General features: G+C 52.8%; 12 protein-coding genes across 12 annotated transcripts; 9 read left to right on the top strand and 3 right to left on the bottom strand.

Moving 5' to 3' along the window:
* Positions 1 to 190: 190 nt before the first annotated feature.
* Positions 191 to 1,348, bottom strand: LMXM_21_1750 (conserved hypothetical protein; the record flags this gene model as incomplete). Its single annotated transcript, XM_003875394.1, has 1 exon — positions 191 to 1,348. The coding sequence occupies one exon, from the start codon at positions 1,346 to 1,348 to the stop codon at positions 191 to 193; it is 1,158 nt and encodes a 385-aa protein (XP_003875443.1).
* Positions 1,349 to 1,925: 577 nt separating this feature from the next.
* Positions 1,926 to 3,074, bottom strand: LMXM_21_1740 (conserved hypothetical protein; the record flags this gene model as incomplete). Its single annotated transcript, XM_003875393.1, has 1 exon — positions 1,926 to 3,074. One exon carries the CDS (start codon positions 3,072 to 3,074, stop codon positions 1,926 to 1,928), a length of 1,149 nt encoding a protein of 382 aa, XP_003875442.1.
* Positions 3,075 to 3,593: 519 nt separating this feature from the next.
* Positions 3,594 to 4,109, bottom strand: LMXM_21_1730 (conserved hypothetical protein; the record flags this gene model as incomplete). The annotated part of the gene is made up of 1 exon (XM_003875392.1): positions 3,594 to 4,109. The coding sequence occupies one exon, from the start codon at positions 4,107 to 4,109 to the stop codon at positions 3,594 to 3,596; it is 516 nt and encodes a 171-aa protein (XP_003875441.1).
* Positions 4,110 to 5,717: 1,608 nt separating this feature from the next.
* LMXM_21_1720 (60S ribosomal protein L32) lies at positions 5,718 to 6,119 on the top strand (the record flags this gene model as incomplete). Its single annotated transcript, XM_003875391.1, has 1 exon — positions 5,718 to 6,119. One exon carries the CDS (start codon positions 5,718 to 5,720, stop codon positions 6,117 to 6,119), a length of 402 nt encoding a protein of 133 aa, XP_003875440.1.
* A 414-nt stretch (positions 6,120 to 6,533) lies between these two features.
* LMXM_21_1710 (putative cytochrome c oxidase subunit VI) lies at positions 6,534 to 7,007 on the top strand (the record flags this gene model as incomplete). The annotated part of the gene is made up of 1 exon (XM_003875390.1): positions 6,534 to 7,007. The coding sequence occupies one exon, from the start codon at positions 6,534 to 6,536 to the stop codon at positions 7,005 to 7,007; it is 474 nt and encodes a 157-aa protein (XP_003875439.1).
* A 756-nt stretch (positions 7,008 to 7,763) lies between these two features.
* Positions 7,764 to 8,459, top strand: LMXM_21_1700 (putative proteasome alpha 2 subunit; the record flags this gene model as incomplete). The annotated part of the gene is made up of 1 exon (XM_003875389.1): positions 7,764 to 8,459. The coding sequence occupies one exon, from the start codon at positions 7,764 to 7,766 to the stop codon at positions 8,457 to 8,459; it is 696 nt and encodes a 231-aa protein (XP_003875438.1).
* Positions 8,460 to 8,899: 440 nt separating this feature from the next.
* On the top strand, positions 8,900 to 9,655 carry LMXM_21_1690 (conserved hypothetical protein; the record flags this gene model as incomplete). Its single annotated transcript, XM_003875388.1, has 1 exon — positions 8,900 to 9,655. The coding sequence occupies one exon, from the start codon at positions 8,900 to 8,902 to the stop codon at positions 9,653 to 9,655; it is 756 nt and encodes a 251-aa protein (XP_003875437.1).
* A 564-nt stretch (positions 9,656 to 10,219) lies between these two features.
* LMXM_21_1680 (RNA-binding regulatory protein (pumilio family),putative) lies at positions 10,220 to 11,926 on the top strand (the record flags this gene model as incomplete). Its single annotated transcript, XM_003875387.1, has 1 exon — positions 10,220 to 11,926. The coding sequence occupies one exon, from the start codon at positions 10,220 to 10,222 to the stop codon at positions 11,924 to 11,926; it is 1,707 nt and encodes a 568-aa protein (XP_003875436.1).
* Positions 11,927 to 16,347: 4,421 nt separating this feature from the next.
* LMXM_21_1675 (conserved hypothetical protein) lies at positions 16,348 to 16,797 on the top strand (the record flags this gene model as incomplete). Its single annotated transcript, XM_003875386.1, has 1 exon — positions 16,348 to 16,797. The coding sequence occupies one exon, from the start codon at positions 16,348 to 16,350 to the stop codon at positions 16,795 to 16,797; it is 450 nt and encodes a 149-aa protein (XP_003875435.1).
* A 756-nt stretch (positions 16,798 to 17,553) lies between these two features.
* On the top strand, positions 17,554 to 18,885 carry LMXM_21_1670 (conserved hypothetical protein; the record flags this gene model as incomplete). Its single annotated transcript, XM_003875385.1, has 1 exon — positions 17,554 to 18,885. One exon carries the CDS (start codon positions 17,554 to 17,556, stop codon positions 18,883 to 18,885), a length of 1,332 nt encoding a protein of 443 aa, XP_003875434.1.
* A 1,067-nt stretch (positions 18,886 to 19,952) lies between these two features.
* Positions 19,953 to 20,846, top strand: LMXM_21_1660 (putative mitochondrial structure specific endonuclease I (SSE-1); the record flags this gene model as incomplete). Its single annotated transcript, XM_003875384.1, has 1 exon — positions 19,953 to 20,846. The coding sequence occupies one exon, from the start codon at positions 19,953 to 19,955 to the stop codon at positions 20,844 to 20,846; it is 894 nt and encodes a 297-aa protein (XP_003875433.1).
* Positions 20,847 to 22,223: 1,377 nt separating this feature from the next.
* LMXM_21_1650 (putative protein kinase) lies at positions 22,224 to 23,723 on the top strand (the record flags this gene model as incomplete). The annotated part of the gene is made up of 1 exon (XM_003875383.1): positions 22,224 to 23,723. One exon carries the CDS (start codon positions 22,224 to 22,226, stop codon positions 23,721 to 23,723), a length of 1,500 nt encoding a protein of 499 aa, XP_003875432.1.
* Positions 23,724 to 24,103: the final 380 nt, after the last annotated feature.

Below are 24,103 nucleotides of genomic sequence, written 5' to 3'. Positions count from 1 at the left end.
TGAAGGTGCTAAGCATGAAGATGCGGAGCCCGTCAATACTAAGGGTCCTTGTTTTCCAATGAACCGAAAAAGGCGGGGTGACGTTGGCTTTCTCCTGCTGTCTTTGTATACCTTCTGCACCTATTGTGTATTTCTCATTTTTGGACATGATTTTTTTTGTGTGTTCTGTTTGGAGTAAACGGGGACATGTTCATGTCTCGCTTTTCCAAAGAACATAGCAATCCTCTCTCTCAGTGTAGCCAATGTAGCACACAAATCGCGCGTCTGCTTCCTGCAGGGTAGGCCAGTGCCACAGTGAATAGCACGGATGCGTGGTATGTCCCTCAATCTGGTGGCAAGCATACGCATCATAGCAATACGGATACGTGCGAGGATAAATGGGACCGTATCCAATCGTAAGCTCCTCACCCTCTTGAATATCCCGAACGCAGATGACACTCAATCGCCCGTTTTTGCGGTGGGGCTCCTGGATCCAGGCGCAGTTGCTTTTTTCGTCGACATTTGGTTCATTGATAAAAGGCGTGAAAGTAGTTTGAAGTTCTACAAACACCTCATTAAAGTAATTGGCACAGTTGTACTCCATCAAAGCATACTTCGGTACAGGCCGACCACACTTGGCTTGCTCGCCACTCATGAAATCCAGGTATCCGGGGTAAACACCGATAATGGAGAAAGCAGGTATTTTCTGGGCTGCTACCACGCCTATTCCGCCACCTTTTGAGGCAACGCGCTCTTTGCGCAAGAACCGTAGCGACTGCGGGGACTGAAAAAAACCTTGTACGATAGATTTCAGTTCGCCAAGGAGCACTGCGTCATTAGAAGTGGTCTCTGCTTGCTGCAAGAGCTTTCGAATCCGCTCAACGGTAGCCGGTGGATACTCGTCGGATATTGTTAGTGCTCTCTTCGCAGCACGACGAGCATTGTCGCACTCGCTCGGCGACTGAGGAACCGACGGCTCTTTGTAATCCACTGCTTGGCACTGAAAGCAGGCACGCATGTGTTCTACGTATGCAAGATTTGCAGGTTTCCACATGATCTGCTCAGGTGCTGCAGGTTCCGAGCAATTTTCGTGGACAGTATTACCGCAGTAGCAACATATTTTCATGTCATAGTTGCCCTCTGGTGAATGGCAAATGGAACATATTTTGAAAGCGCATCTCAACTGAAGGTCAATAAACTTGGACCATACATCGCTGTCCGTGATTTTGTCTGTTTGTTGTTCAATATTCAGCGTCTCTTCCCAAAGTGTGATACTGTATGTGTTATTCCACCAAAATCGCTTTGTGGACTCATCATCGATATTCAGAGACCAGTCCTCACATGCCGTAGGAACCAGCACTGGTGTCATTGTAACAAACGAGAAGAGCCCACAACTATGTCGTCGTGAATGCGGGGAACAAAAAAGGGGAGCACCTCATCTCGTCATTTTGTTTGGTTCGAGAAGAAATGTTAAGCACGCACGGAGGCGTTCCGGGAAAAAAAGAGAGGGAAAGGACAAACATAGTTGTTAACTTGATGGCAACAGGAGAAGTTCATGGAATCAATGTCACCTCCATTGCAAGACTTCTTTCCTTTCCCCAAAGGCGTCACAAACACTATGGTGGTACTGAGAGGTCAGCTGTCACAGGTTCGCTTTTTTGTGGACTGCTTTGCAACGCCTACGACACACAAAAAAAGAGTAGGACGAAGAAGCATCGTTCAAGTACTAGTCGGAAACTATCCAGTGTGATAAATATGCCCGCAAATTCCATTTTTCCCTTTTTCCGAATCTTTCCTGAGATGACACAGACGCATTGACCCCCACAGCTCTTCCGTTTAAATAACACGATTTTTACCACGTGCTTGTGCATCAGAACAGCAATCGTTGGTGCACAAGCGCAGCTGCCGCTAGAGTCGTGCCTCTTGTACTACCTTATCAGAGAGTCTTAAAGCGATGCGAAAAGTGAAAGTGGCTCTTTCTTCACGGCAGCGGAGCGGAACTTCTCTCTAAGCTCTTCTCCTCGAAAAAAATCAACGCTTCGGCCGAGGCTATGAGGCTCAAATGGATCTCGGAGAAGGATCACCTCGTGGCCCAGAAGGTGCCAGCGCTCCTTCTCGTCAAGTTGACCTAGGAACTGACACCATTGGTCTTTACTGGAGAAGCGTTCTCGCGAGCGGATATCGACTACAAAAGCGTCGAAGTCGAATCCACCAGGAGTACCGTAAAAGGCGAAGAAATCAAACACATCCTTTTCCACAAGTGAGATATCGGCTTCCTGCAGAGGCAAGATGGAGGCCAACTCATCAACATGGCTGATATCACCTTCAGACTCCGCTGCAGTGGATACGATCGCATTCACTCGTTGACTAACTGCCTCCTCGTCAAAAGAAAGACCTGTGCGGCCTGTATCCTTCATAAAATGAATGTACATGATGGACAGGGCGTACGGTGAGATCCAGCCTCGGCGCGCGTTCAGTATTTGCTGCTCTCTTCCCCATTGCTTGGCGCCTAACACTCCCAACCGAAGTCGAGGATCACCTGCCATGTACTGCCTCAGTAGCAATGAGTTTTTCAGTCCGTCCAACGAGAGAGAAAGATCAAATTTGGTGCTCTCCTTGGGGCTTTTGCGCACGTACTGCACTATTGGCACTCTTGCACGAAAAATTCGCTGTGGGTGCAACTCGACGTCGCTGTTGCACTTGCGAATGTGGGAAAATATGTCGGAAAGGAACTTTTCCTGGCGTTCACGTCCAATAACGCATGCGCCGCTCTGTCGCGTGTTTTCAGATAGAGTTGGGAAAGAAACTATGTAATCCGCGTCGCCGTCTGTAAACGAGGTGCCAGACACAATAGAACCATATGGCAACACAACAGGAGAAGGGCTTTTCTCTTCCTCTTTCGGACCCATATCAAGAGAGACCCCTTTAAGCAACCCTTGCAGCCACCTGCGCTGCTCTAAAATTTGTGAGTACTGCTGCTGCGACAGTATTCTGCCCGACAGCTCCGCGATCTTACCGCTCATGTTAGTGTCTTGCTTACCGCCATTACGGCGATATGTAGACACCCGTGTCAAGAGACACATGTTAAGATCCATAAAAAGAAGGATTGAGAGGGGGAGAGAAAAAAATGAGCCGGAGAGAATGATAGCGATGCAAAGAAACAAACAAAAAAAATGAATTGCCTTGATACTGTTAGAAAAAAGAGGAGAAACTTTGCATATGCGACAACCGGTGGAAAACGAAAGACGCATGCTAAGAGTCGGATAGACTCTCGCTGAAGCCGAAATTAGCAAGAGCGCAAGCAGTGCCAAGAGGTGAGCCGACTTGGTAGCTGTTTTCCCCAGGTACAAACGTGGCCAATAGCGAAAGGCACCCTTTCAAAGGCTTGTTTCTTTTTTCCCTTCTTTGTCAATCTAGTGCGCTTACACTTCGCTGCAAGAAATCCGTAGTCCGCTGAGAATAATACACCTCCACTCAAAAAAAAGCAAACTCACGAGTCTTGTGTCCTCTGTAGGCATCTTGGATGTGCTTAATGGCAGCTACGAGAAATTTTTTCGCGGGTCTCCTAGCGAGTGGTGTCTTGCTAGAGGTGGGCAGCAGAAGGTTTCACATGATCATTTGAGAGAATTGAGAAATGAATCGAGGTCGTCATCGTTGTGCACAGCAGCAAGAAGCTCTCTTTCCGCCTCTTCAGCAAGCTGTTGAGCAGTCTTCTCACATTTTTTCTCCTCTGGCTTCCTGCGGATCGAGCGCGGGATAAAAAGACGTTTGTGCTCGTCATTTGTGAGTGTGCCCTTCGTAAAAAAAATATCTTCATCCGAGTCTGAGTCTACGGCAGACGGCGTAGTGGCTACAACAGGTGTCTCCTCCTCTGGCTCCTTATTTTCCGCTGCCTCGAGGTCTCGAATCATGCGGTGCACAAGGCGCTTGCGTTCGTTTTGCTGAGGCGCCAAAAAACGGGCTCTCTTCAAGGACTCCAACTCCATTTGCAGTTTTCCGAGATCCTCTTTTGATAACTTTTCCGTCCATTTCAATTGCTTTTCTTGCCTCTTCCGCTGCTGGTACTGCTCACGCGTTTCTTTAAAGCCGAATTTTCGGCTCTGATCCGCGGCCTCCTTCGATGTGGACATTGCAGATAGCTACGTTGGAAAAGAATTACTGTTTGTCCTTGACATCCACTGAGGGAGAGACGATGCCGCTTTTCTCTGAGTTGCCACAGCACGTATGTAGCGATGAAAAAAAAAGAAGATTGTGCGCATGTAAGCAGGAAGTCGAGATGGAGCCGTGAAGGTTGGAAAAAGAAGCTTCACACTGCGTCTCCAGTTCCTGTGCTTTCACAGCCGAGTCGCCTCGTCTCACGGCATGCAGGGAAACCAAGATCGAAGGCTTTGATCGTTTAGTGACTCATCAACTGCGAGGAACGAGATGCGCAAAGAAACGGCTACCTGGGAGTAGGCGTTCCTGCCCCCTCCTCTGGGTTTTGTTTTGGCACAATGGGAAAGGGGTCTGACTGTCACACATGACGTCACGATGGGTCCCCCCCCCACACACACGCAGTACTCCTCTGCCCATTACTTTGGCAGACGTGCCAATTTGCGGCTGAATGCGATGCTCTGCGGCCTTCATATGAATTCGTTGCGAGACTCACTTGTCCCCTCTCCGCATCTTACATGACCAACCAAAATCTTTGCTGTCTTCCTGAGATGCTTCGCACAAACCCTCAAATGATATGGACCAAACTCGTGCGCATACTCGAGTTACTGCGAATTTCACCCGCGCAAAAGCCGCGATGTGGTCATGCGCAGCGTCATACTAGCGATTTCTGGTACCACCTCTGTAGACACCAATCATTAGAGCTGATAACCCTCTCGTCTTTCTTATTCCTGCATCTCTTCGTGGCTTCAGCTTTGACTCAGTCGCAGAATGGAGTCGTCAAAACAGCTTTGCCTCTTTTGCCGGCAGCAGGAAAAAGTTTTAAACATTGGTGACATCGAAATATGCCAGCGATGCAGCACACGCTACGGTCAATTATGCCTCACCTACAAACGGCGAGTGTCCTCTTCTCTCTCCCCTCTGGGGTGGAATGCTCGACTTGTTAGCCATTGCCCGAACCGCAATGTATACCCAGATGACGACGCGCCAGTGTTCTACATTCAATGCAGCAAAGGCCACATCACTGTCACAACTGCAGTTGATAGAGTTGCCTTTTTCGCCGCTGCCAGTCGTCTTCAATTCGACACCAAGAGTCGGAAGCCGTATGCCCAAAAGGCAAAGCGGAGTGCGAGAAAAAACAAGCTGACAGCCAATCGCTGACTTTGTATCGTTGGTCTGAGTTAAGTGGGCTCAAGTATCTTGAAGGATCTTTGGACTGTTGTTCTTCCATCCTCAGTCGCCGACCTCCCGCAGTAAAGAAAAAGCCTCATGGTAGGGCTCCCAAAAGCACCCTAAAAAGTATTTGAGTAGCACTTTGATTATTCCGGACAACGATTACTAACTGTTCCTCTCAAGCGGAACAAAAGACTTTCATTACAGTCTCTGTGTTTCTTGCTGCGCAATTACAGCTGGGATAAATCATGCTTGCGATTTTTGCATGCTTCGCGTATATGCTCTACGTGAGGCTGCCTGCTCGTCTATTGGGCTTTGAATCTATATGTTCATCCGTCTCTTGCATCTCGTATACACTTTTTTTTGGGCTTAACATCCCCCCTTGAGCGACTGCGGTAGTATAGCACTTAAAGATGGTGAAGCCGACTGTTTCGAAGGCTATCGTGAAAAAGCGCACGAAGCGCTTCACCCGCCATCGCCATGAGCTCTTCCCGCAGCTGAGTTCTAGCTGGCGTAAGCCGCGTGGTGAGGACTCCCCGGTCCGCCGTCGCTACAAGGGCCAGAAGGCGATGCCGAACAAGGGTTACGGTAGCGACCGCGCCACCAAGTACATCACTCCGTCCGGCTTTCGCAACTTCCCCATCAACAACGTGGAGGACCTGTACATGCTCGTGATGCAGAACCGCAAGTACGCTGGCGTCATTTCTCACACCGTCGGTGCCCGCAAGCGCAAAGCTATTGCTCGCAAGGCTATGGAGCTTGATGTGCGTCTGGCTAACGGGAACGCGAAGCTGCGCAAGATCGCTAATCAGTAGGTGACTATGAAGTGTTATTGGACTTCTTTTTTCTTTCCTTTCACGAAGAAAAAAAAATCGTGTGTGCGTACTTTTCTCTCCATTCGGGTCGCATCCTTCTGGGGTGTGTGACCTTTACCGGACACACAAAAAATGTGTGCTGCGCATATGTGTTCAATATATGCACCCCTCCTCTGTTTGTTTCCATCAAGGAGTTTCATATGAGGGGGAATGCTCCCAGCAACTTTCCTTATGCATATGTAGCCTTCTGACTTCAGATGTGATACTGCTCCCTTGATCTCTCTTTTACGTTTTTGTTCGAAACAACAATGACGCCCTCACGTTCTCTACCTATTCTCATTTCTTTCTCATATGAAAGCGTATTACTCGTTGGTTTTATCTTTGTAAAGGAGCTACCAACCACCGCCACCAAAAATGCCACACGAGGACCATAAAAAGTACAAGGTTCAGCGTGAGGACCTGCCGGCAATGCCTCACTTCAGTGATTTCAGTGAACCGCGCTTCTGTGGGACAATCAACAAGCAGAAGAACGGGATTCTGGCCTACTACCAGTGGCTGCATTGCATCGGGAACTGGGGTGAGGAGCACTCCATGTGCAAGAAGATGCGTTGGTATGTCGAGCGCATGATGCACGAGACGTGGCTGGAGAAGTGGGAGGAGAAGCGTGCTCTCGGTCACTTTGACCACACCGTTCTCTACGGTGTGAAGCCGTGGAAGGAGTTTGAGCCGCTTTACCAACCGGTGAAGAAAAACCGCAAGGGTGCGTACGAATTCTGGCTAGACCGCGACTTTGAGCCTCTGTACGATGTCGACGCGGCGGACTGGCGCGAGAAGGCGCCGATCCTTCACGACATGTTCGTGCTGGGCAAGAAACCCGTGTCGGAGTAAGCCCTGAATATAGAGCTTTTAGGACACATAGTGTGTTTCTGTTTTCAACTAGAAGGAGTCAAGTGCAAATTGATCTATCTCTTAGCTTTTTTTCTCTCTGCAGATTGCAAGATTATCAAAATCAACGTCGGAGGTTTTTCTTTTAAGCATCGAGAGGGAGTGGCGTCCCTTTCTCTCAATGAATAGTCGAAGTGATTTCTTTTGATTTTTGCCGTTTTCTTGGTGTTCTAGTCAAGCATGAAACAAAAAACGATCTTGATCGAAAGTGCTTATTGCAAATGAAGGGGGAGAGAGCCATAACCTTTGTGAGTGAGCGAAACTGGTTTTGTTCGAAGTTAGTACAGCACCTAAATCTGCCCGAGAAGTATCTCAGTTCTCTCGTTAGCGGTGGAAATAGAACTGGATTTTTAAATCCCGGTTTACTGCGTATGGGAATGAACCACACATCGCAAGTGCGTATTTCTGCCCCTAAATATATTTACTTTCTCGCTTGCTCTGGCGTTCTCACGTGTACTTTTACACTCTGAATTGCTGTAAAACAAAAATCATAACGCCATCCAAACACAACATGGCGAGCAAAAATTGATTTCTGGTTTTGTCTAGCTGGATTCTCTTTCTGTGTCACAGAAGCCATTCTTTCACTTCCCCTGCACTCGCTTCTCTAGCATACACAGCGTGTGAAGTAAACTGTATTTTTTCGCTACACAAAGACGGATACACCGATACTTAAAAAAGAAAGCAGCGTTGTAACTGAAAATGTCTGAGGCATTTTATGGTCTGACGACGTTTAGTCCTTCAGGAAAGCTGGTTCAGATTGAGTATGCGACGACAGCTGCCGGAAAAGGGTCAACTGCGCTGGGGGTGAAGGCCACCGATGGGGTCGTCATTGCTGCGAAGAAGAAGGCTCCATCTACCCTAGTGGATGCCTCATCAATTCAGAAGGTCTTCGTCTTAGATGAGCACGTTGGCTGCACCTACAGCGGCATGGGCCCAGACTGCCGTGTTCTTATCGACGCCGCTCGGAAGTACTGCCAGCAGTACAGGCTAATGTACAGCGAGCCCATTCCGATCAGCCAGCTGGTACGGAAGATCAGCGCTCTCTACCAGGAATTTACGCAGTCTGGCGGTGTCCGTCCCTTCGGATGCTCTCTCCTGGTCGCTGGGGTGGATGCTAACGGCTACCATTTATATCAGGTGGACCCTAGCGGGACGTTCTGGGCCTGGAAGGCGACGGCGATCGGCACCGGAAGTCCGGACGCGAAGGCATTCCTAGAAAAGCGTTACACTGTGGACATGGAGCTGGAGGATGCTGTGCACACCGCATTGTTGACGCTAAAGGAGGGCTTTGATGGCCAGATGACGTCAGAAAACACTCAGGTCGGTCGTGTCTTAGGAAACCGTTTCGAAGTCCTGAGCGTCGATCAGCTGCGCGATTACCTGGACCAGATTTAGTGTGGTCATGCATATAGTGTTGCATAGCGGAAAGTATATGAACTTCAGTGTCGTGCAACAAAGGGTTGTGCTGTGGAAAGTGTCTTCTATTTCAAGTAGTTTCTGGTCAAGTCGCCACAATCACCGTCCACTTTCGTCCCGTGCCTGACACTCACGTTGCGCTTTAGCATGTGTCGCGAAGAAAAGGTGAAAAGCCTGCTCCGTGACAAGACTGCTTTGTCTTGTGAGGATCCAAATGCTCTGTGCTTATGCATTTGAAATTTGTTCACTTTCTGCGTGTGCTGGCACCAAGCAGGTTTCTGCGCTCGCCTCTCATAGTCCGCTGTCAAGCTCCTCCATCACTTGATAAATCCTTCTTCCTCTTCTGTTTTTTTTTTTTTTGATTCTCTTTTGCCCACCAGCATTCATTCCCTTCGATCTAGTGCGGTCGCCTGGACGCGATGGTTACCGAGACCTTTCTGCGCAAGGCTTTGTTTGCGCGCTGCGCGATTGACCTCTGCGGCAAGAAGATACTTCCGAAGGATGCCTTTGTCGCTCTTTTGACACAAGGGAAGCTGACCCCATCACAGTTTCAGATGACAGACGCCGAGGCGGTGAAGTACATAGACACTCTCAAACGCGCGAAGATGATTGTGGAGGTGGATGATTACGTGTACACTGACGTCAAGGCTGTCGTCGATGCGGTGCATCTGAAAAGTGGGCTCCCTCTTGTACCGGCAACAAGCAAAACATTCGGGAATTTGTACCACGCGCTATCTGAATCTCTTGGCGCATTCCATAGGCAAAGTTTACCAGCGGCGGAGAAGGCGGTGCGCCGCGAGAGAGAGTTCTGGGCGTTCACAGCACTCGGCAGCGGTACTCAGATGCTAGTGCTAGCGTACCTGACGTTCCAGGTGTACGGGTGGGATGTGATGGAGCCAGTCACCTTTTTTGTTACGACTGCAACGGCGCTGTGCTCATACGCCTACTTTCTCTACTTTCGCACTGAGCACTCATACGAAAGTGTCGACGACAGTTTTCTGCCACACCTCCTCATGCGAGAACTTGGCATACTGCGTGTGGACGCCGACAAGGCGATACGTGAGATGAAAGCCATGCAGGAGCTGCAGGCTGTCGTGTCACTTGACGATGAGCGCGTTTCAAAGCTGGTTGAGGCGGCTGTGAAGAAAAAGAGCACTTGCGCATGCCAATCCTGAGCCCTGAATTGTTGAATACATGTGCGTGTGTATTTGTTTATGTGCTTTGTGAGCCTCGCCTTCGTTTAAAGGGCCCACTGTACAGTAGTGACTGCAGGTCAAAAAGAAATACGTCAAATGACACAGTAGAGAAGCACCTGAAAGCTATCAGTGGCTGCAGCTCGAAAAAAACGCGTCGACGACTTGATTCAGGATTTAGCAACACAGAAAAGAAGCATACTTCCTCACCTCGGCCTACAGCTAGGCTCTTTTTCTGATGCATATGTGTTTGTGACCCATTTATTGCCCCATGAATGTTCCAGCTTTTAGGTCTCACACTCCTCCTCGTGCGTTTTTTATTCTCTGCTTTGCGCTTTTGTTTTCCCTTTCCCCTTCGTATCTTCTCTTCCATCGATGCGGACGCAAGCCGCACCGTTACGGTAGTCGCCTGAGGACGCGCTTGCCCCTCTCTGCTTTGATCTTTATCTGCGTTCGTGTTGTTCACATCTTTTTTTATATTGAGTGTCTTTTTATTTTAGGGTAAGCGCGCATCGTGCGGAAACGGCAACGTGCTCGTGATCCGAAATGGCCTGGACGGTGCACGAGGATGAGTACAAGACGGAGGGGTACGATAATCTCGAGGAGATCTTGCAGTACGTGGTGCACACGGAGGAGAGTGTGCAGCAGCCAAAGCCCACTGGAAAGTACACCAAGAGCTCGCAGGTCTTTTCGACGCCGTCTCCGCTGACTGCTGCGGAGCTGAGCTCGCCCATCAAGCACCAACTCACGAATACTGTCCCATGGCAGCCACAGATCCACACGCCAACCAACTCTTCCTTCCACAGCCTCGGCATTCCGTACACGCCTGCTCAGAGTCCACAGCAGCGCCGCTGCAACAATCGCTTCAACGGCAGTTACAGTGGCCACTGCGACCGTAAACCAAAGATCATGGGCAGTAGTGAGACTTGCGCCCTCTCTCCTGGCGCGAGAAAGCGGGGTATGGGTACGGGACAGATGGACCACATGATGGCCACAGAATTGAATAGTATGCCGATGCCTGAGCTGATCATGCAGGAGGTGCTCGCCTCGCAGGACATGATGGTAGGTGGCGGCTACGGCGACTGGTCAGGAAATGGTAGCAAGTACTCCCAAAGCGGTGCCCTCACCGCCGACAGCCTGCGAGGCAGGGTTTACGAAACCGCGAAGGATCAGCACGGGTGCCGCTATCTGCAGCGATGGCTGGACACGAACTGCGATCCCGAGACGTTGCAGGTGATGATGGACGAAATCATTCCGCATGTGGGGGAACTGATGACAGACCAGTACGCAAATTTTCTCATTCAAAAGCTGTTTGACATCATGCCAGATGATGTGCGATACAAGGTCGCCATCGTGGCAGCGCCACAGATTTGCATGATATCCCTCACGCCGCATGGCACATTTAGCGTTCAGAAGATGATCGAGACGATCTCGACGCGGGAGGAGACAGAGATCATTTGCGAGGCGCTCGCCAAGGATGTTGTTCGGCTAGTCAAGGATGCACACGGGAACCATGTGATTCAGAAAGTGCTTCAGCGCTTCGACTTTGACGACAAGGAGTACATCTACAGGGCAGTGTCGACGGACTGCGTGTCAATTGCTAAGAACAAGCAGGGTTGCTGCGTGCTGCAGCGGTCTCTCGAACACGCGTCACCGCGGCAAAAGGCTGCCCTTGTCGATCAGGTGCTGGCTTGCTGTTTGCAAATTGTCCAGGATCCATTTGGCAACTACGTCCTCCAGTACGTGCTGGAGGCGCACGACAGCAAGATAAACGACACCATCGCCTTTGCTTTCCTTCCCCACCTGGTGCATCTATCCATGAACAAGTTCAGCTCCAACGTGATGGAGAAGGTGCTGCGTGGTGCCTCGAGGCCAGTACAAGTAATGTACATGGAGGAGATGTGCAACCCGGGGATCATCTCCCACCTCATTCAAGACGACTACGGCAATTATGTCCTGCAGACAGCGCTCACGATAAACGCGCCGGCGCAGGCAGAGCAGCTCGTGAACGCCATTCGCCCTTTTATGCCGTTGATCAAGAACGCACCGTACGCCAAGAAGATGGAGGGCAAGATGGAGGCTGTTGCCCGGAAGATCGAGAGCAGCAACTTCCACGCGCCCCGAGACTGCGAAATTGACGCTCGCCAAGGGGGCGGGGGCAGCCCAAACGGCAAGTTCGACCGCTCCCCCAACCACGGACGGCAGTACGTAGGTGGTAAAGATCGGCAGCAGCCTTATAATCACCCCACATGATGGCGGGCACCGTAGTGCTGTTGTCGGTGCGGAAGGCTGGATGTGAGCGACGAAAGCGAAAGCGCCTTCACATGCCCGTTCGAGCGTCTTCAAGCGCTGCGGGCATCTTCACCACGACGAAACTCACTGCCCCCTCCCTCCCCCCCCCAAAAAAAGCGAAGCAGCTGAAGGAGGCACGCAACGATCAATCGAGTGGCGCTGGTCATGACAGCCGCGCGCCATGAGTATTGTCTGAGGTGCTCCCTACCTCTCCGCATGACTTTTTGCCACTGAGGGGTGGGCAAGCGGCGTGGCAACGAAAAAGAAAGAGACGGGGAAACGGTGAGAAAGCCGCCTCCTGCCCATGCGAGAGGTGGCAGAGTTCGAGCTGAGTGATAGCGGTGCGTTTGCACATCTTGTGCGTTTAAATGTGCGTAAATATGTGTACGTGGAAGTCATTAGCGATGTATTCTGTTGTACCTTCTTCGTTTGACGACTTTTTTTTTGGTGGGCTCAATTTCACCTGATCTCGCCCCTTCCTTCTTTGTGTCTCCCCTCTCTCTTGTACCCTGACGACGCGGGACACCTCAGCGTGGTATCTCAGGGTCCAGTACCCACTGTGCGTGTGGGAGGAAGCCCAGCAGCACCTATACTGTGCCGATGCCGAGCCAGTTCTGGTGGTGACAGGGTCACGCGCCTACGACGTGGAGAGGTCAGGGCGGTTCATTGCTGCTGATGCTGGAGGTCATGTCATAGATGGTGTTGCATCGGAGAGACCTGCCACAGCGAACACGTTTGTGTCACCCATGTGATGGGCGAAATGCCAACGTGACTCGAGCGCGTCTCACCCGGCCCTCTGGCTGTCCACTGGTGGGGGGGCCTGAGGTGACCTCGAGGGGGACGCACGGGGTGGCGACTGGCATGATAGGAGCGGCTGTGAGGCGACCTGCAGAGCGGGCGGTGGGTGGGGCTTGAGGTAGAGGCCATGCTCATGTGAGTGAGTTCACATTGGACTAACGCATGTCTACGGCTGCTTCGCACTACGCGATGCGCCTGTGACAGGGCGAGAGTAGCGTGGAGGTGAGGCCATGCTCTATGATAGACACACTGACAAAACATTTCTCTTCTATCACTGTATAGTGTGTACATTCTTCTTTTCAAGGAGAAGCAAACATATGTGCGTCTCGCGTGTGTGTGTGCGCCTTTTCCACTGATTATGTCTTTTTTATTTTTGTATTTTTGTTGCTTTATCAATGCCATGCAGTCGCGTGGAATGGAAGGAGGTGAAGGAGGGAGGAAGGAGTGGTCGAGCGGAAATGAGGAAGGAGTTCCACGGCATCAACGGACCTTTGCCGTATTCGTGTCTGCTCTCTCTTTTAGTTTTCCTAAGTCTATCCTGCAGTGGTTGTTTAGTCCTGGCCCCATTCTAGCTCTCTTCCTCGCTTGCTTTCAAAGACGCATACTGACACGCGTATGCACGTGTTTTGTTCACGTGCTTTTTTTTGTTTCTGTGGTGATGAGTGCCTCTCACAGACCCACGCATACAGCCATACACACCGTACACAGAGGGCGAATTCGTGTGTTGCTGTGGATGTGTCGGAGGCCATCACACGCGCCTTAGGTTGCACAGAGTCTTTGTTGAGCAGCCTGCGCTGCCTTGCGTGCCTCTCTATGAATGTGAATGCTCAAGAAGTCGTTCTCTCTATGTGTCCTCTATTGCGTAAACTGAGACGCGGACAGAAATACACATAACCACATACAAGCACACACGCACACGCACGTGCCCATACAGAAAACTATTTTACTTTTTATTTGCGTTCTCCCCTCTCATTTTCCACCTTTTTTTTGCTCCTTGATCAGATTTTTTTTGCCCGAAGTGGGTGTGGAAGTGTAGGCGGGTGGGGTAAGGGAGGGAAAGTGCGGGGTGACCAGCACGAACGGTGTATTGCGCCGCGTGTGGGTGAATCTTTCACAATACCTCCCACTTTACCAGCAGCACTTTTTTTAAAACGGTGAATCTCCACCACCTCGTCTGATTCTCACTTTTTCGACTCTGCTCCTGCTGAGCACATCTGGCTCGTGTTGCAGTCTATCTGATTGCCCCTCTCTCGTGTGCTGGTGTCACAGCTGCGACGCAATTGGCTCTCCTCGTATGTGATAGAGTTTGTGGTTGTGGCTGTGGTGGAGGGATTTGTGTGCGTGCGGATCATCGCTATGAACACAACGGCAGGGAAAAGAGAGCACACACACACACAACAGCATGGAAATCAATTTTAATTCTCAAGGAGCACGACACTGGAACAGAAACTGCATGTCCCCCTCCCTCGCCGCGGGTGAGGGAGGGATAGCGGGCAGGTGAAGCTGAGGGGATGGGCTGGGGGACAGACAGATGATGGCGGGAATGGGAGCCGAAGGCTAAGCGAGGGGTTCACTCACGCACAAGAAAAAACAAGGAGAAAGGCAGACGACGCCGAGACTTAGCGACAGAGAGAGCAGAGGCAAGCAAGTTGAGTAAGGAGCAAGAGCGACTAACGACGGTGTCCGATGCCTGGAGTGTTGCGCGTATTGGTGAGCGTCGCTCGCGCTATGGCGTGCTGAACATGAGCAACCCATCACAGATATACATCTAGATTTCTCGCAGTGAGCTGCTTTCTCTCGAACCCTTTTACACAACCCTCAGATTACTCACCCCATCGTACCAGCTCCGCTGTTTTTTTTTTTGTTTTTTTTTTTTCGGCTTCTTCTGCCTTATCTACACAGCCTTACTTTTCCCTCTTTTCGTGCCTTCTCTCTGCCCCTCCCCTCCCTCTCCCTTTCTAAGAGTCTTTACATGTGTGCTTGTTCGCAAGTCTGCGCCGCTGAAAGTGTTGTGCACGCACCTGTGCACGACATGCGAAGACGCATGCACGAAGCTGTGATGGGCTGTGTTGTTCCCGCCCTCTCTGCTTCCGTCCTTCTTGATCTCACTGCTGTGAGAAGAGGGAGATTCAGTGGATGTCCTTTGTATTTTTTATCTCTCTTTTCGGATTGTTGTTGCATACACTCGCTCCCCCATCCCTCTGTGGGACGTTTTCTTTGTTTGTTTTGCTGTTTTGTCTCTCATTTTGAGAGCCACCGTACACGACGCACGCTGGCGTACTTTTGTGCCGCGCACGCGCTCCCCTCCGACCTCCTCGAGGTATGTCCTTTGCTGTTTACGTCCTATTTACGTTCTGTTTTGTGTGTCCTTCCCGTCCTCCTCCTCCCCGCTTTTTTCTCTCCCGTCCGTTTCTTCCGTTCGCTCTCTCTCGAGAGTGCTCTACTGTGGGCCGCTCGCCTGGTTGAGCGGAGTAGGGCCCATGCCGCATCGGGCAGCTGAGCTGTTATGTACAGCAGCAGCAGCGAGCGGCGAGGTTGACATTGACGGGCAGTGAGGGAAGAAGGTAAATGGCGATGCCTCCAAGTAGAATACGACAGGGTACGAGCTAGAAGAGGGAAGGAGGGAGGGTGGGGGAAAGATTGATTCTCTGATACGTAAGGCCTCTTACCCTGTACATTTTTTTGGTTTTCGTGATTCTATGCCCACTAAGGCTGTTGCTTTTCGGGTTTCTCCATCAATATAGTTGTTCGTGCACTGTCGTAGTAAAGATACCCTTCTTCAGAGGATGCAAACAAGTGAAGGCCTCGCAAGTGAGAGTGAGGTGGAAGAAGACTAGTGAGCGGGTGGGCAGGGTAGAGGTGAAGAAGGGCGCACACAAAACACCTTTGCTTCCCCCTTGCCGCTGCACGTACCCCTCTCCACCCGCGTAGCAACAGATGCGAGTCTACGTGCGCTCTTTCTAACACGAAAGTGTCATCTGACCGTGGCGGTTTCGCGCTCTTTGTTGAGAGACTGCTTCCGCCCTTCCCCCTCTTCCACCCGTCAGCGCCATGTTATGTACCTGCTACCTCGTCCTGGGGCGGCGCTGTATTGCTTTCTGTTTTGCTTGGTGTGTACGTGCCTAGCGCTTACTAGTTACGTTGACGGAGCTGGTGAAGCGGGGAGAGCCACACCAGTGAGCTTGGATGCGGTGTTAAATGCCATACAGCGTGAGCTCTTTTACTCTCCGTCTTTTCCCTCTTGTCTGTATCTCTCCTCCATCCTCACCGCGCTCTCGCACGTGATGCAGCGGCAGCCTCCTTTTTTTTCGAAAGCCTCCCTTCCTTCCCCACCTCTACAGACACACACACACACAGACATTCACACCCCTGGGAACGCCACTTGTCTTGTGCACTTCTCGCCTCCTCCTACTGGATTCCCCCTTGTTTTCGTGTCCCCTTTGTCCTCTTTCGCAGCGACAAGTGGGCATTCTGCAGCCTCTGATTTTCCCAGCCCCCTTTCACTCTCCTTGATGCGAGGTGGCAGAACGGCTGGCTGTAGCTCCGGATTTTGGTGAGTGTAGAGCCAAGTGAACCCATCGCGTATGGAGGAGCAGCTTTTCCAGTCTGATATCGCGGATCTCGGACTGAGCACCTTAGAGGCACTGGTGCGCGAGCAGCACCTACAGAATGCACGGATAGAAGCCCGCCTGAGTGTACTCGAGAAGCGAATGTCATCGTTGCCGCTACACACGGGGTTGACGACGCCAAAGAAACTAACCTGCAGCGACGACGACGACGGAGCGACACGAAAAACGGCGCTCTCACTTGACGAGGTGGAAGCCCCGGGGCCCAACACCTCAGCAGGCGATCTTGCAACACTCATGTGCGACTATTGCTTTCTCTTTTCCCACAAGTGCTTCCCGTGTCCTCGTTGTGGACGCGAGTGGTACTGCAGCGCTGCCTGTCAGCGACTACGCCACCGCTGCCATGCTTCTCGATGCGGACAACAGTATCTACCTCAGACGCGCCTTCAGCCGAGAATCGCTCACTAGTCCGCTCATTTTGTTTGCAGTTCTTTGCTATCGACCTTGTGATGACGTATATATGTATATATATGTGCGTGTGTGTGTGCCAGATGTGGCTTGCCTTTCAGCCTCCGTTTTATGGCCGCCCCGAGCCGCCTTATTTCCTCTTCTTTCACCTGTACTATATCACGCACTACGAGAGTGGAGAAGTTCGCCGTCTTCTGTCCAACGACGGCTCTTCGCTGTTCTTGTTTTCTTCTGGTTTCTCCGTAGAGACAGTGCTCCTCTCTCGGCGTCCCCCACCCCCTCACGGGAGAGCGTTCGTGTATTTCTCCGTAGGAGTGCGTGGGTGTGCATTCTTCGCTCCATCGCACCACGTAACATGTGCGCAGAGCAATCCACCATTGGCTCCACGAGTGCAGCACGGTTGCCTCTGCAAGGTAAAACATCGCATTTTTGTGTACCGCTCACAGTTTTTCAATCTTCCGTGTGAGCGCGCTGGCGAGCCTGTTGTTGCAATAGATGCGCAAGCGAGCACATGTTTCTTTGTCCACGGCAAACTGCCTGACCGCCACCTTATTTTCTCCTTTCTGAGACACTCACTCGCTGCACTGCCTCCTCACGGCCTCCTCCCTGCTCCCTTTGCTCGGCTGCTGTCACACGCCGTCAACCGCACTGACGTGATGCTTGTTCGCCTGCGAACACACACCGATACGCATCCGCGTCTGCCTGCACCGTTTCCAAAGCCAGGCCTCTTTCTCTCTTTTTGTGCACTTAACAGCGATGGACGCAGACGATCTTCGCCAGCTGGCGACCAACGTGTCGTCGGACGACATCGCGGTATCACGTGATGCGACGAAACGGCTGCAGCAGCTTTTGACGCCGCAGCAGATTGTTGCCATGCTGGAGGATGCGTCAGAAACTCACGCGCTACGTGTACTTGTAGGGGAGATGGAGGTGGTCGGTAACGCAGACGTCTTTCACCTTATCGGACGAGTGCTAGAGGATGTGTTCACACAACCGTCGAGAGAGAACAAAGTCGTCCTATTTTCACCTGCTGCTCAGTTCCTCGTAAAGTTTATCGTGCGGTCCGCCGCGGCTGCCGATACTGCAGTCGCGTCAAGCATGTCAAGGACGCTCTATCGACTCGTCACCATTGCAGGTGACAATGCCGAGGCGGCTGCTTTTCTCGGGTCTTGCCTCGACGCCAACTTTCACAACGAGCAGGTGCTTCGACTCTTTGATTGCGATGCGATCGAGTCAGCGGAAAACAAAACAATGTGCGACTTTCTGGAGCAGTGGACGTCTCTGGTTGCTTTCATGTTCGAGGCCACACTGGACTCATTCGAGAATGACCCACTGCTGCAAGCCAACTATACCGTGGCCAGTGGCGTGGCGTGTCGCACGGTCGCCGTGCCATCGGCGCTGCGGCAGCGCACAATGGAAATCCTGCGCGCGAACGACGATTCCTTGTGCTTCGCGTATGTGTGCCGCTTTTGGAGCATTGCGCTGCTCCGTCACGAGGCGAACGGGCAACGCGATGCCGCCGCCTGCGTGTCTACCGTGATGCCAGCCGTGGAGGCGAGCGAGAGGGATGAAAGTGCCACTGAGGCCATCTTCGACCTTCTCGGCTCCGCGGCCTCGACGCAAGCAGGCTGGGACGCTGTCACAGGGCAGCTGCCATGCAAAACACTGCAGGTGAGACTCTCCAGCACCTCTCCTTCCCTGCGGCTGTCCACGCTGAATCTGATGCTGTCCATGTTGACCTCGCCGCACATGAATGTGTCGTTCTTCACAAAAGACTTGTTGCTGGATGCGTGGCAGATGCGCACCTCCCCCGACGACATGGTGCGCCTCGCTCTCTGGCGGGTAGCGAACGCCGCCCTTCTGCAGGAGAGTTTGAATCGAATGTTGGGTGCCGTGTGCGCGTCCTTCTTGAGCAGCGGTGCTCACGAAGAGAACGTCGCCGTGCGGTCACTGAAACTGACGGCGGCCGAGCATCTTTTGCGCCACTCCACGCTTCCTGAGAACGTCAAAGTCCGGCTTTCGCAGGTTATCGAGCGCGGCCTCTACCCTGCAGGCTCCAGCGGCGTATCTCTCATGGCAAAGGACTGAGCCGTCCGTCGGCGTGGGCAGGGCAGCCGCTTGCCCGTCATGCTGGACTGCACCTCGCTACCCCATCCCTCTTCCCTGACGTGTGTGTATGTGTGTGTGCGGGCACACTCTCCCTTTGTGTCCCTTCACCATCTCTGCACCTGCCCCGACCTCCCACCAACATGATGGAGCGCACATACGCGATTAGCAGAAGGGGTTTCAACTTCTTTTTCTTCCCGCGTGTCGTGGTATGCGTCGTGGTATATCCGATGGTACAGGTACACGTGCCCTCGCACAAAAAAGCATGGAGCTCGCACACTCGCACTGCAGTACGCAACGTGGCTGGGATGGACGAGCTCATGTGCTCCTCCATTTCCCTTCCCGAAAAAATGTGCTCGTGCGCCAACTGCTGTTGCTGTTCATGTCATTCACAGTGCACCGCTTTACGTTTCGTGTTGTGCACAATATGCCACACACACCGCGTGGGCTATCTTGCGATCATGAATGCATGGGCAGCAGGAGGTACTCGGTTGGCGGGCCCTCTGCCTCTCGTCACGCCCGCCTATGCGTGCTCCTGCACCCGCTGATGTGCCACGCTCTCCCTCTTCCATGCGCTTGTGCCCATCGTCTCTGCTGCTGCTTTTACCCCTCCTCACTTCTCTTGCTCCATCGCCCCTCTTACGCGATCCGCATCTGCGCTTCGCCTCGGGCTTTCCGCTCCCACATCTCACCCCAAACTTGCTTCCCCGCCTGTCGCCTGCCAGCTGCGCGCGTGCGTCCGTGTGTGACTTTGTTTTCTTGTTGTGCTTCGATTCTATCGCTGCACTTCCTTGAATGAGATGCCACAATACGAGAACGTCTAATAACAAGTCCGTTACCTACACGCATCTCCATCTCCCGTCTTCATCCGAAGGCTAACATACGGTGCGTGTGCGTGTAGCGACGGAGGACCGACTGCAGCGCGCAGCCTTCGCTGCTTTTCGATTGGCTGCTCAAGGGTCGCTGGAGATCTTGCATTCTCGGCTGCAACTTTGGGGAACGTGGGCCCCCGCACTTACATGACGGGCTGTCCTCGCCGCGCCGCAGTGATGCCCGCACGAGAGAAGGCCATTGTTCTCATCGACGGGCCAGCCTTGGTTCACCGGTGGTACCACAGATGGAGCTACACAACTGAGAGGTACGGCACGCCTATCGATGTGAAGCAGTTTGCCATCAAGAACGCTCGCTTCATGATCGCAACGGCCCATAGCTTTGATCCGGCACACATGGCGCAACATCTCCTATCTCCGCAGACAGAATACGCGCACACACTGAAGCACAACCGAATCATCGTCTGCTTTGACCATGGCGACGGAGGCCGGCGCCAGATCTACGCCGACTACAAGGCGAATAGGTTGGAGAAGACCGTCACACCTGAGTTCCGGTTAATCGAGAGGGTGGCGAAGAAGGTGTTCGCTGACGAGCCGCGAGAGTCGCTTCTTGTAGTCCCAGACTGCGACGCGGGACTGGCGAACCTCAACGCGGAGGCCGACGACATGATCGCCACCCTTGCTTTCTTCAACCAGCAGAGCAGAAGGCCCACGGTGGTTATGTCGCACGACTACGACCTGTACCAGCTTGTTGACGAGGCGAAGAAGAGCTACCACTACGACATCCGCACAAAGCATCTCGTATCGGAGAGGGGCGTAATCGAACGCATTGGCGTGCCCCCAAAACTGGTGCGCGACTTCAAGTCATTGGCAGGTGATTCTTCGGACAACATTCCCGGCGTAAATGGTATCGGCAAAGTGCGCGCGCGAAACCTGTTGAAGAAGTACGGGGACTTGGATGGTATCCTTTTCCAAGGCGTCAAGAAGGAGACCGGTCACCTTGGCGAGCTACTCAACGAGGGAGCCAAGATGGCGTTGATTTCGCGTCAGCTGGTAGACTTCCGCATGTGCCCTAAGGTGATCAAAGTGTGCGAGTCGTTTATGAGAAAGTGAGCGACTGTTACGGAAAGGGGGGATGACCGCAAGATGTTTGTCGATGCAGACGTGGTAATGTGGGCAAGGGTTGGCGGGTGGGGACCGTAAAGAAAACACCGCAGGTGATATCAGCTAGTAGCACAAGGCGAAATTGCAGCGGTGCAGACGTGGATACCCGCCTCTACACCCCCTCAGTACTACATCTTCGGCCTTACGCTCCTTTAGAGCTTAATGCTTTTCATCAGAGTCGTCCCTAGTTTTCTCATCACCTCCCTCACACTGCACACATAACTCGCGTCTGTCAAAGGTGTTGATCTGTTGCCTGCCTCATAGAATGACCACCACCACCACCACTGCAGCGAGTGCGACAACGACCTGTGCTAAAGGCAGAAGCGTATCACCACGGAGTGGGAGAGCTTAGGGGAAGCCATGCCAGGTGATGGCGCCACGCGTATTACCTGTCACACCATAGATTTCCCTCCTCTAGTCGTTGCGTGGGCAGTTGCTCGTGTGTGTGTGTGCTTGTGCTTGTGCGTATCGCTTGTAGGTCCGTGTGTGCATGTTGCTGTGCATGAAAGAAACCGAGATGGTGTGGGTTGCTCTCCATAGATGACAGCATACGAGAAATGACACGTAACAAGACAAACATGGGAGATGCACGAAAGTGGAGTGAGGAGCCGAATGCTGTCAAGACCGCTGGTCGGACAGAACGTGCACGAGGAGGGGCACCCCCGGACCATGGCGAGGTGCAGGTGGAGACGGACCTGATGAATCTCTCGCACTCCCCATGGCCTGCAGTGCCATCAAGTATGCACGAAAGCGCCCTCTTGCCGTGTTTTATCCCCGCTTCCCTCCCTCTCCTCTCGCTACTCGGCCCAAATATGGTTCAGTACAGAGCCGATGACCCGCTGAGCATCAGAGATGGTCTGGTGGCAGCGCGGGAGGGATGGTGTGAGACGCTCCATGTGCATCGACGGGGCCGTGTACTCTTCTTCTCACGTGTGTGGGTGTGCGTGCTCAACGGAATGCCAGTACTCTCCCGTGCGCCACGGCGTGTGGTTGTGCAGTCTTCCTTCGCTCTGCTCCCCTATTTCCGCTTTATCGTCTCCCTTTCTCTTTCTTCATTTTCCCGTGCGTGCGTGTATGCCACGACGATGGGCAGCTCTCCTCTCCTCGACTGTCTTCTGCGAGTCTGTACGCACGTAAGTGACGATAGTGCGCGCGCCTGTGCACAGTTGCATTTGAACGTCTTGCGCCACTTGCGCTTGCGCTCGTGTGTGTGCATGTGTGCATCGACGGACGTATAGCCATTCTGACTCTTTCTTCCTTGTCGTTCCCCTCCTTGACGGCATTGCTGCCTGTGTCCTACACTATCGAGCGGGACGCGTGGGCACCATGCCGACCTCCAGCGGTGTCGATCAGGCCAAGCTGCGTGAGGTGGTCCGTGTGCTGAAGAGCGTCGGCCACGTAGGGGTGGCGGAGTCGTTGGAGGTAGAGTGGGGCATGCGGCCCAGCACCGCCTCTCACGCAAAGAACGCGAAGAAAGGGCGAAAGTCGCTGCCACACAAGAGTTGCGAGTCCTCGAAGACACGGGGCAGCTCGTTCCCATCCCTCTCCTCCATCACCGTCCCACCCTCTCCTCTCCAAGTGACGTCGCAGAGGCGATTCGTAGTCACCTGCATTGGTGACGAGGAGGACTTGTGGAAACCGGACAAAGACCCCGCAGATGCGAAGCGCTGCATCGCGCCACTCTTCGACTATGGCGCCGGCCTCCTGCGCGACCACTATGTCGAGTATGCCGCGCACCCCGTCTCTTTTGTGTCCGTCCATCCATATGAGAAGCAGCAACCTCCGTCGAACTTACCATGGCGTCATTTCGAGCTTAAGGTGTTCTACGAGGCAGGGAAGACGGGGTCGGAGGAGAAGAAGGAGTTTGAATTAGTCAAGGACGATCTCATAGGCGGGCGATACCGCGTGGATGTCCCGATCGATGCCGCGACTTTTTCTCGAACTGTCCGATGCTACGACGAGCAGACAGGCGAGCCTGTATGCCTCAAGATAATCCGAAACTCCAAGACCTTCTTAGACCAAGGCCTCGACGAGCTACGAGCGCTGACCTGCGTCAACGACGCCGGCGACGCCGATGCATGCTGCGTCGTGCGCCTCCTCGACTACTTCTACTTCCGAGAGCATCTTGTCCTCGTCACGGAGCTCCTCTTAGACAATCTGTACGAATACGCAAGGAAGCTCGACATTGTAGAGCGCTGCGCTTACTTCACCCTTGCGCGTCTGCAGCGCATCGTGCGCCAGGTGCTCACAGCGCTAAAGCTAATCCATTCTGTCAACCTCATTCACTGCGACATCAAGCCGGAGAACATCGCCTTCAAATCAGTGGCCGACTGCGATGTGAAGGTGCTCGACTTGGGAAGCAGCTGCTACATGACGGACACGCTCAGCTCCTACGTCCAGTCCCGCTCTTATCGTGCGCCCGAGGTCATTCTCGGCTGCAAGTACGGCCCTGCGGTCGACATTTGGTCTCTGGGTGCCACAACAGCAGAGCTGGCGACGGGAACAGTGCTTTTCAATGTTGAGTCAGTGCCCACCATGCTTGCCTCTATCGCGAGCGTATGCGGGCCGATACCGGCGGAGATGCTCCAGGAAGGGCGCAATACCTCCCTCTACGTCACAAAGCACGGCGCTTTCTACGACTACGAGGACGAGCAGCTCGTCTTCCACTTTCCATCGGAGCCGCCTGAAGCGGCGGTGCTCTTCGGCTTCGACGACCACGACTACGTTGACTTTGTGCGGCTGTGCCTGACCTTGGACGCCGCATTGCGTCCCTCCGCCGCGCAGCTTCTCGATCACCCGTTTCTCACCAAAACCTACACCGACTGATTGTCTTTATCTCTGGCTCTTAGAGGTGTTGCTGATGCGGCGGCTGCCTCTCCCTCCTTGACTCCCTTCCTCTCGCGGCGTTGCTTCTCTTTCTCATTCCCTCTTGTGTGCTACCTTCACCCAAACGCCTTTTGTTTGCTTTAGTATATGCACATGCACATGGTCACACAACGTCGGTGGAAGAGGCGCCGTCCGTGTGGCCTGCTCTTCCCGTCCCCACACACACACACCGTCCCCTATTTGCGCGTGTTGATGCGTGTCTCTCTATCTCCTCATATTAGATTTAACTGTTCTCCTTTTTTTTCTCGCTGTTCTCTCACCTCTCTCCCCTCCGATCTTTCTTCGCTTCAGCTCTCGGTGAGTGCATGCGCACTTGTATG

Source organism: Leishmania mexicana, chromosome 21 (assembly GCF_000234665.1).
Source record: "Leishmania mexicana MHOM/GT/2001/U1103 complete genome, chromosome 21".
In the NCBI taxonomy this organism is placed as follows: Eukaryota; Euglenozoa; class Kinetoplastea; order Trypanosomatida; family Trypanosomatidae; genus Leishmania; species Leishmania mexicana.
Note: the sequence above shows the minus strand (reverse complement) of the source record. Positions and strands in the feature narration are given on the sequence as shown.